This window comes from Poromitra crassiceps (assembly GCF_964638095.1).
Source record: "Poromitra crassiceps genome assembly, contig: HAP1_SCAFFOLD_741, whole genome shotgun sequence".
Lineage (NCBI taxonomy): Eukaryota > Metazoa > Chordata > Actinopteri > Beryciformes > Melamphaidae > Poromitra > Poromitra crassiceps.
This window is the reverse complement of record NW_028151667.1, coordinates 2,501-12,500: the sequence shown is the minus strand read 5'-3', so window position 1 is coordinate 12,500 and position 10,000 is coordinate 2,501. Positions and strand designations below refer to the sequence as shown.

Sequence of the window (10,000 nt, the reverse complement as noted above, 5' to 3'; positions counted from 1 at the left end):
ACTACCCCCTCCACCCCATCATTGATTGCCTGATTTACTCATAATAAAAAAAAACTCTCGTAACGGACAAGCCCGTCTTTTATTGTCACACCAACAACAACACCACAATACATGCATGCGGCCACAACACACTCATGCTGACGGTGGCCGGTGAAAAGTGTCCTCTGCATTTAACCCATCCAGGCATGTCCTTTCCTCCGGGGGGCAGGCCAGGAGCAGTAGTCGCTTTCTCGTACAGCGCCCGGGGACCAACTTCGGATGTTGTCGTCACTGGTCGGATGACGATGACGATCTGATCTTCTGCATGGTTATATACGGAGGAGCCCCCTGGGGGAGCACGGGGAGAACATGCAAACTCCACACAGAGAGAAAGGCCCTTACGACGAGATACTCCACCTGGGCAGTGGGCACTGAAGATATGGGGGGGAACACAACCACAGCGCCCACAGTGTCCCAGGCGAGAATCAAACTCAGGACCGTCTGACTGTGAGGCGACAGCGCTACCGACTGCGCCACCGTACCCCCCCATAATAGTACCTCCCCCGTCCAAATCTCCCTCCCTTCCTTACCCTTGGCAGCCCAGGCTCTCAGGGGGCTGCTGTCGTCGATGATGTGGTGGAAGGTGAGGGGCAGGATGAGGAAGGGGCTGTCGCTGGACGTGTCCACCTGGAACGGCACGTTCCTCTGCTCCAGGCGAACCGTCTCACCCTCCTTGGTCAGAGACGTCTGCAGCAGCTTCCCTGTCACCTGACCAAACATCGTTCAGCTATGGTAACCAAGTGTGTTTTGAGTAGTAGTACTGGTATTAGTAGTGGTTGTACAAGTAGCAGTATTAATATTAGTAGCAGTAGTAGCAGTATTAGTTTTAGTAAGAGCAGTGGTTAGTAGTAGTAGTAGTAGTAGTAGTAGTAGTAGTAGTAGTGGTGGTGGTAACTTAGTAGTAGTAGTGTTAGTAGTCGTAGCACTACTACTGGTATACTAGCACAACTGTACTACCAATATTACCACTACTACTCCTGCTACCACCACTCATAATTAGTAGTGGTAGTAGCAGGAGTAGTAGTGGTAATGGTCGTAGTATAGCATAGTATTAGTAGGGGTTGTACTACTAACTCCTAATGGAACTATAGTAGTAGTAGTGGTGGTGGTGGTAGTAGTAGGAGCAATAGAAGTAGTAGTAATATAATAGGGATGAGGCTGTTATAAGAGAAATATCAGAAAGCTCACACACGCACGCACGCACGCACGCACGCACACACACACACACACACACACACACACACACACACACACACACACACACACACACACACACACACACACACACACACACACACAGTATTACCTGACAGCCTAGCAGCAGGCTCTTGCGCATGTTGGCCACCCTGATCATGAGGCAGGGCCGGCCCTCGAGCGTGGACACCACAGCATGCTGGCTGAACTTCACCGTCTCTCCTCGCTTCTTTGGTCGAGCGACCTGAGCGGAGGAAGGCCAGTCAGCCCTTTCTAAACCTGATGACCTGCTCATAGAGCAGGTGCATGTAGGCCAGTCAGCCCTGTCTAAACCTGATGACCTGCTCATAGAGCAGGTGCATGTAAGCCAGTCAGCCCTTTCTAAACCTGATGACCTGCTCATAGAGCAGGTGCATGTAGGCCAGTCAGCCCTGTCTAAACCTGATGACCTGCTCATGGAGCAGGTGCATGTAAGCCAGTCAGCCCTGTCTAAACCTGATGACCTGTTCATAGAGCAGGTGCATGTAGGCCAGTCAGCCCTGTCTAAACCTGATGACCTGTTCATAGAGCAGGTGCATGTAAGCCAGTCAGCCCTTTCTAAACCTGATGACCTGTTCATAGAGCAGGTGCATGTAGGCCAGTCAGCCCTGTCTAAACCTGATGACCTGTTCATAGAGCAGGTGCATGTAGGCCAGTCAGCCCTTTCTAAACCTGATGACCTGTTCATAGAGCAGGTGCATGTAGGCCAGTCAGCCCTTTCTAAACCTGATGACCTGTTCATAGAGCAGGTGCATGTAGGCCAGTCAGCCCTGTCTAAACCTGATGACCTGTTCATAGAGCAGGTGCATGTATGCCAGTCAGCCCTGTCTAAACCTGATGACCTGTTCATAGAGCAGGTGCATGAAGGCCAGTCAGCCCTGTCTAAACCTGATGACCTGTTCATAGAGCAGGTGCATGTAGGCCAGTCAGCCCTTTCTAAACCTGATGACCTGTTCATAGAGCAGGTGCATGTAGGCCAGTCAGCCCTGTCTAAACCTGATGACCTGTTCATAGAGCAGGTACATGCAACAATGTCTTGGATCAGCTGCAGCTGTTACCACATATTTTATTACCAATATATTAACGTTTTGTTATTTTTAAGATTGAGCATTACTATAAAAACAATAGTGCTTACAGTCAAATTTGAATTATATTTGTTGACTTTTTAAATGGCAAAAGAGTAAAAATACACCTTTTTGGCACAAACATTGTCCCAATACAGCCATGCAGAATATGGGCATATGTAAGTAAACAACTGTAAAACACATTAATTTCCATACAAATCTAGCAATTACACTTCATTCAACACTGAAATATAAAACAAGATCAGGTTTTACAGCTCTTTGGATGTGTCCTGGCTGGTACACATTCAAAGAGTAAAACTCTTCATAACACAGAGGGATAACTAACCAGCAGTCTTACTATCATAGCTCATCTTGGCCAGTTTACCCTCATAACATTACAATATACCATTTTGAATATAGGCCTAAGTACGTAATTTTTTTACATTCATCTAATTTTGAGCTATAGGATTATGAATTATTAGGGATACATGTAGGCCTATATGCATGCTGTGATCATGCTGCCATGTTAGCATTACTTTACGTCAGCAAGCTGACTTAAGTGCTGTTAGAATCCTCGACCCAAAAGGCTTGGTACAGTAAGTGTCAAAAGAGGTGTTTTGCTAGGTGTCAAAAGGGTGTAAGTGTAGTTACACCCTTTTGTCAGCAAACAAACCCCTATACCAGTGGGGCTGGGGGGGCCGCCAGGGAGGAAATGATTCAGTTATATTTGTTAATACTACAGTATAATAAATGAAGAATAGAATCTATTTTTATATACTTATTTAACGTATATTTAGTGTAGTATTAGCAAATATAATTAAATTATTTCCTTACACATAAAAATCATACTTGCCATGCCCATCTGTTTAATTGCCTGCCAGTCAAAACGTCACCACATTCATTGTCATTTCCCCCTGGTGTGGGTAATAGTCTGGAACAATGTTTATAACGAAATCTTGATGAAGAAATCTTGAATATGAAGCAATGAGAAAATATTTGAGATACAAGTGTAATCATTAGGTAATAATGAATTAATTAAAGTAAGGAAATAGTACTATCTTGCAATAGGGGGGCCACGGCCAAATACTAATGCTATTTGGGGGGCCTTGGCATGGAAAAGTTTGGTCAACCCCTGCCCTATACTGTACTTTTACTGTTATGGCTTTGTGTGTTTAAATACAACTTAGGGGTCATGATGTCAGTTGTGTCCTTTTGGCACTGAAAAGATCTCACTGAGACCTTTCAAATACTCATATTTGCCCAAAATCCAAGCCCTTGGTATGTGCCTGAATATTTATAAGAGGACTATTTAGGGGGGCATAGTACACACTACACAGTGCTGGTTTGACTTGAAAACGCTTGAGAAAAGGTTCATTCAATTTCCATATTAGGGAGAAATAAATATAAATGTGAAAATTGCATGGATCTGTTTCCATGCAGAAGTTTCCTCTTTTCTCTTTGAGACATGGTTGTACCTCCAGCATGTTGTGTCATTCGATAGACTCAGCTGGATTTCTTCAGCGTACCTTGGCCAGGAAGGTACCAGTGATGAAGATCTCCATCACCATGGTGAGGACCAGCTGGATGATGAGAAGGATGATGGCGGCTGGACACTCCTCGGTGATGCAGCGGAAACCGTAGCCAATGGTGGTCTGGGACTCCAGGGAGAAGAGGAAGGCCCCCGTCAGAGTCTGCATCTGCATCACACATGGCGTGTGGTTGGACGGAGGGTCGAACTCTGCAAGAGCCCAGTTGAAAAGACAAGGAAAACTACAGTTCCCACAGTGTTTCCTCTTTCACAACAAGTATTATTGCGTAACAAATCTATCTTCAGAGTTAGAATGTGTAAGTTCCCTTCTCTTGAGTAAGAGCCACTTTACTTACCGGCAGTTAACTGAGAAATTACACATTGTACTTAGAAATAGTTACTCGTTATTAGCCATTGTGAGTTACTTTCTGATGATGTTTATGTAATTACACAATTACCCATAATGCAAAGTGCTATAATGTTGCTATTTGTAGAATATCTCTGAAAACTGTAAAGAATACCCAGTCAAGATGTTTTATATTTAACGATTGATAGTATTCTGTTACATCACCAAAAGGCCATCTTGGTTGGATGCTGAGACTGAACCCATGAGTTTTGTCCTTATATGGCTGATTCTCAGTTGTTCCATCCACCCCAGCAACACTTCCTCCCCCAGTGACACCTTTAGACTGCTAGTCATATCACACATCATCTCAAACCACATTTGCACACTTACTTTTGGTTTTGAGTGTTGCATGCAAAGTGTTTTCTTTAGTCGGAATCACACATTGACTTTTTGACTCATATAGGGACTGAAAAGTAGCACATTATTTACTGGACAGAGTTTTGCCGGCCTGTCATCCTGCCAGGGTAAAGATTTGAGTGGCAGCGGGGTCCTGACAAAGACTTTAGCTGAGTATAATGGCTGCTGTGCTCTTTGCTGTAATCTCAATACTATAATAATAAGACGAAGGGGCGCGCACAAAACAAGGCAGCTAGGCTGGTCCTGAGATGCTCACCTAGGTCTAGCGTAGGCGTAGCTGACATGCATGCATGTCTCACATGGCTTACAGGCAATGTACACCAGATACGTTACGGCTGTCGGATCCTAGCCTAGGTAAACCCAGCCCCCACGTGACCTGCTCTCTCAGTTCCCAGTCCCTAGTGACTGAGAACAGGTCTGAGAGCAGGTCACGTGGGGGATGGGTTTACCCAGGCTAGTCGGATCCCGCATCTGTCTGACAGATTACATGAGTGTGGGTCTGTTCGCAGCCGTACCGGAGCCATACCGCATCTGTTCCAGAGGCGGTGTACATTAGCCCATAGTGTTGAAGATCGGCTAACTTACTTATATATTTTCATAGAGCGATTCAAACACAGATTCCTAACTTTCTTTTCAATAACATAATAACACAATAACAGTTCAAATATTCATACACACTCCACTAGAGGGGCTAGTGGTGGTCAGATGACTTTACCCCGACCTAGAACCAACTATATGAAAAAAGCTGTCATATACAGGGCAATCGCATCATGGAACCCTCTTCCAATTGTTCTATCAATGGAAAGGCTTGCTTTAAAAGGAAACTCCTACCTACACGCAGATACACTATTCTGATACCTATCATATCTCTTTTAGTCCGTTTCTTATGATTACAGTATTATTGTCTTAGTTTCTAGATTTAGCTTTTTATTTGTGTTTCATCTTCATTTCTTCATCATTCAGTCTTATTCTTATTTGCTTTTATTTGATGTTTTATTCTCTTTTGTAATTTTGTTGGCGTCAGCTAATGGGGATCCTTTTAAATAAAGAAACAGTTGCTCAGTTAATCAAGTTGCTCAGTTGCTCGACTGCAGAGCAGGTGAGCACGCAAAGCGAGTGAGGCCCAAGAAATGAGTGCGCAAAGCACCCAATATTTCTAGTTTACCTTATCTGACCAGACGGCAGTTTTGCAGTTCTTTTTTTATATATATATGAATAACTGCTGGTTATCAGATGTTAGCATTCGTCTCTTTATACACATGAAACCTTGTGGGTTGGGTTATTTCCTGCAGTTGGTTAACCTTGTGAGGCAGCTGGACTCACGAGATCATGATCACACAAGCAATTGATCTTTCCGTGCAGCCAGATATGCTGTGGTGGAAAGTCCTCAAGAACAAGTACTCGAGTACATGTACTTGAGTAGTTTTTTGAGGATGTGCACTTTTTAAGTATTTTTATAATGCTATATTTTTACTTTTACTTGAGTACTTCTAATAATAGATATTATTTTAAATGTACACTGAGTAAATGAGTAAATTTAGATTTTTGTTTTGCACACGGCACTATGAAAACAGCACAGTAGCATTGGGACTGCTCGCTGACATGTCCAGAATCACTTCCGCATTTAGGGCCTAAACTGGTGGCTTGCACCAATTGAATTTGACAGGTGTACACGATCACATTGTAATGATCCCCATCGTCACATGAGTTCAGAAATATCAGTTTCATTTGACACTGCTGATAGACTGCTCCTCCCACTGACAAGGGGTGCTATTTTCATTATTTATTCTATTTACATACATAATATTACTGTTGTGACTATGTACGTACTGTACTTGGAGTTCCCTAGCATAAGACAAATGAATATACAATAAATACCTTGAATCTTGAATCCATAGCTAAATGGATGTATGTGATTGTGAGATTGCTGCTGCTAGCAGCTCTAGCTCATCTGGCAAAGGAGAGAATCTCCAAACTGAGCATCTGAATGAGCTGTTCAGTACGACACGGGTACATCATTAAAATATAAAACATTTTTAAAGTAACGTAAGTTAGAACTTAGATCGGGCCCAAAACACAAGCCTGACCCGAGCCTGTGCACGTTCTGTCTGAGCCCAGCCCGGCCCATCACATTGGCTGCATTCATGGGCCCGAGCCCGGCCCAAACCTGTAATTTTCTTAGTAAGTTGGTTATTTATCTAAACTATATTTATGTTGTCTGTTCAGTCTCGTGAATAATACAGTGATTGATAAGGTAACATTCTCATTATCACACCAAATATTACCCCAATTATAAAAAATAAAATAAAAAATGAAAGGGCATTATATCTGACCACGGGCCTGGCCCGGGTCCGAGGAATAGAGGGGAAATTCCGTCCCAACCCGGCCCATTTTTATTCCCCATTAGTGCTAATTTAATTTATTTATCCTGGTTGCTACTCCACCCTCTGCCGATCTGGGGAGAGCCGAAACTGGCTCCATGCTTCCTCCGAGACATGGGCAGTTAGCCAGCCGCTTCTTTTCACCTGACAGAGGAAGCTTCACCGGTAGGACATAGCACGTGGGAGGTTCACGCTATTCCAACCAGTTCCCCTCCCTCTGAACAGGCGCCCTTAACGACCAGAGGAGGAACTACATTAGCAACCAGGATATTGCATGTTTTGGTGAAGGGGTTCCTATATGAAGGAAACCCCCGGGAGGCACGGGGAGAACATGCAAACTCCACACAGAAAGGCCCTTTGGACGACCCCAGCCGGGCGGTGGGCACTCGAGGACATGCGGACGGGCACGCATTCCTTCAGTGCTCACAGCGTCCCAGGTGGGAATCGAACCCAGGACCTTCGAGCTGTGAGGCGATAGCGCTTACCACTACACCACCGTACCCCCCTAATGTTTTCACTACTAACAAACCGCACCACAGTTCTCTTGAAAGAGGATGAGATCCCTGTTTTCAAGCATCTGTGCAGTTATTCTGTGCCACACAAATTCAAATGTCCTTGTTCTCCGTCTCACTCATTGACTGTATAAAATATGGACATCATGATAGCTCCTCAAAAGTGAAGTCAAAACATCTCGACATGAGCAAAACTAAAAACATGAGCATGCATGGGACATGAGCAAAACTAAAAAAAAACACGTCAAATAAATTTTCCCCAAAGATAGTTTGGTCATTTTAGGTAGTTCTTCTCATGCTGATGTAGTGTTCAAGTGCTAGTTTTTCTGATAAGTTTGTTCTTGATTACCAGTGTTGGGGTTTGGTACTCAAAAAAGTAATATATTACACATTACTAAAAGTAATGCCTTACTTTATTTAATTACTCCCTGGAGAAAGTCATTTACTACATTACTCGTTACATTACTTTTGCGTTACTCCGCAACATCGCCTGAGATGTATTGTCACCTAATTGCCAGTTAACAATATAACATGAAACCGTACATATGTCCATGCTGTATCAGCACAAATCCCTATCTCACTCCTCCCTGTCCCTCCAGCCCATCCAATCTAGTTGTTGTGTTCCGTGCGTAATCGAGTGCATGAAAAAGCCCCGCACTTTTGGTGTTTTTTCCCCCATAATCCTGCAGATTCAAACCTGATCCTGCAGATCAGGATTGTGTTTGAATAGTAACTGTAATGTGATTACATGTAATACCTTACACTACTCGTTACAGACAAATGTAATGTGATTACAGTAATGTGTTACTTTGTAACCCCCAACACTGTTGATTACTTATTTGACTATATAAAAAGGGGTGATTGACAGCTGTGACATCTACTCTCAAACCTCCGTCAGACGGCAGGGCGGCTGTCATCCCGCAAGCAAGATGGCAGCTCAACAAGATAGTTTGGCTTCATTTTTGTATAGCGGTTGGAAGTGGAGACGCGTTGTCCATTTTTTTATATAGTCAATGGTCTCACTCAGTGAAACAATCTGTTTAGAGACTGTAAAGCTATGACCCCTCCCCTCTCACCCAGCAGGTCTCCGTGAACCAGTGCCACCAAGTACCACAGCACCCCGAATAGGAACCAGGTCCCGGCGAAGGTGGCCGTGAACAGGAAGAACTTGTAGCGCCACTGCATGTCCAGAAAGGTCGTCCAGAGGTCACGCATGTACAGTGCGCTCCGGCCGCTGATGTGCTCGATGCGCACGTTGCTCCGCCCATCTTTAGACAGGACACGCCTCCTCCTCCTCAGGGTCCCACCCCCTCCGGAGACACCACCGCCCAGTAAGGGTTTTAAAACGTCCGTCTGCGTTTGGGAGTGGCAAACCTTCTGAGAGGCGGAGCTACGAGAGGAAGGGGGTGTAGCAGATGTCATCTGACCAAGAAGAAGGAAAGAGACGTTAAGTGATGTCACTTTTTATTGTTGTCTTGTTAATTGGCCAATGCTGTTAATGTTACTTTATCTCAAATTTGCGCCCAGCTAAAATACTGTAAATAACCCAGAATTGGTTACATTAGTTTTTGTTGTTGTTTTTCATAAAGCCCAAGACCACAGTTTTTAATCAGCAAAGGGAAGCATCAAGACAAAAAACATATTTTGGACTAGAGCAGTGGTTCTCAATCATTTTGGCTCATGTCACAGACAAATTAATCAATACCAACTTGTAAACCCCTGCCCATAGATGACAATAACAATTGCCTTTCTTTCCACGTTGTAAAGCCTGCAGCCTGGAAAGTTTATTATCATTTCACTCAAAAGACATCAATCAGCAAGATTAAGAAAATCATTATTTACAGTTTCATATCAGAAATCCATTTTCTCAGAATCCCTGAACACTTGAGTTGAGAGCCACTGAACTAGAAGACAGGGGAAACATGCAAAACACACCCACAAAACCCGGCCAAACTGAAACGATAAAGCGGAAATGTGCACAGAGCTTTGGTGGTGAAAATCCCCTACCTACCACACTAGAGCGTATACAGTATGCCTGCTTGCCTATATGAGCTCACATTGCTGAGACTATAAAAAAAATCAATGTGTAGTATTTAGTCATGCTGATTCTAATGTTGTATTTTAGCAATCCAACCTCACGTTTCCTTGTGACTACAGTTCTGTCCACATATAAGCAACATGAGACAAACCCATTCTAAAAAGGTCATGTGGAGAGAACTATTTTAAAAATGCAAGCTGGCAATAACTATGTTAATATCTGTGTTTTCTACTAACTGGTTTGCATTGTGGGATGTTGGTGTGAATGCGTGCCTCCTCAAAACATTCGGGTGCACTCCCCCTCCCCTCCCCTCCTCCGCCCGGGTCCAGGACAGACAAGACAGTTACTGTATCTCCACACATTGGACACACTCACTTACGTCCAACAAATCACGTACACCGGTAGCGGAGCGAACGCGACAAAGAGGAGGCAACAAAAGAGA

At 44.0% G+C, this 10,000-nt stretch overlaps 1 protein-coding gene across 1 annotated transcript in view; it reads right to left on the bottom strand.

The window, feature by feature from the left end:
* Positions 1-10,000, bottom strand: part of LOC310771518 (ATP-sensitive inward rectifier potassium channel 10-like) — a gene marked incomplete at both ends in the record, with an annotated part of 12,406 nt that overhangs the window by 1,126 nt on the left and 1,280 nt on the right. The window contains 4 exons of the mRNA XM_083664114.1: positions 570-747; positions 1,346-1,477; positions 3,863-4,074; positions 8,597-8,942. Coding sequence (XP_083520240.1) covers positions 570-747; positions 1,346-1,477; positions 3,863-4,074; positions 8,597-8,942 — 868 coding nt within the window. The remainder of the gene's footprint in view (positions 1-569; positions 748-1,345; positions 1,478-3,862; positions 4,075-8,596; positions 8,943-10,000) is intronic.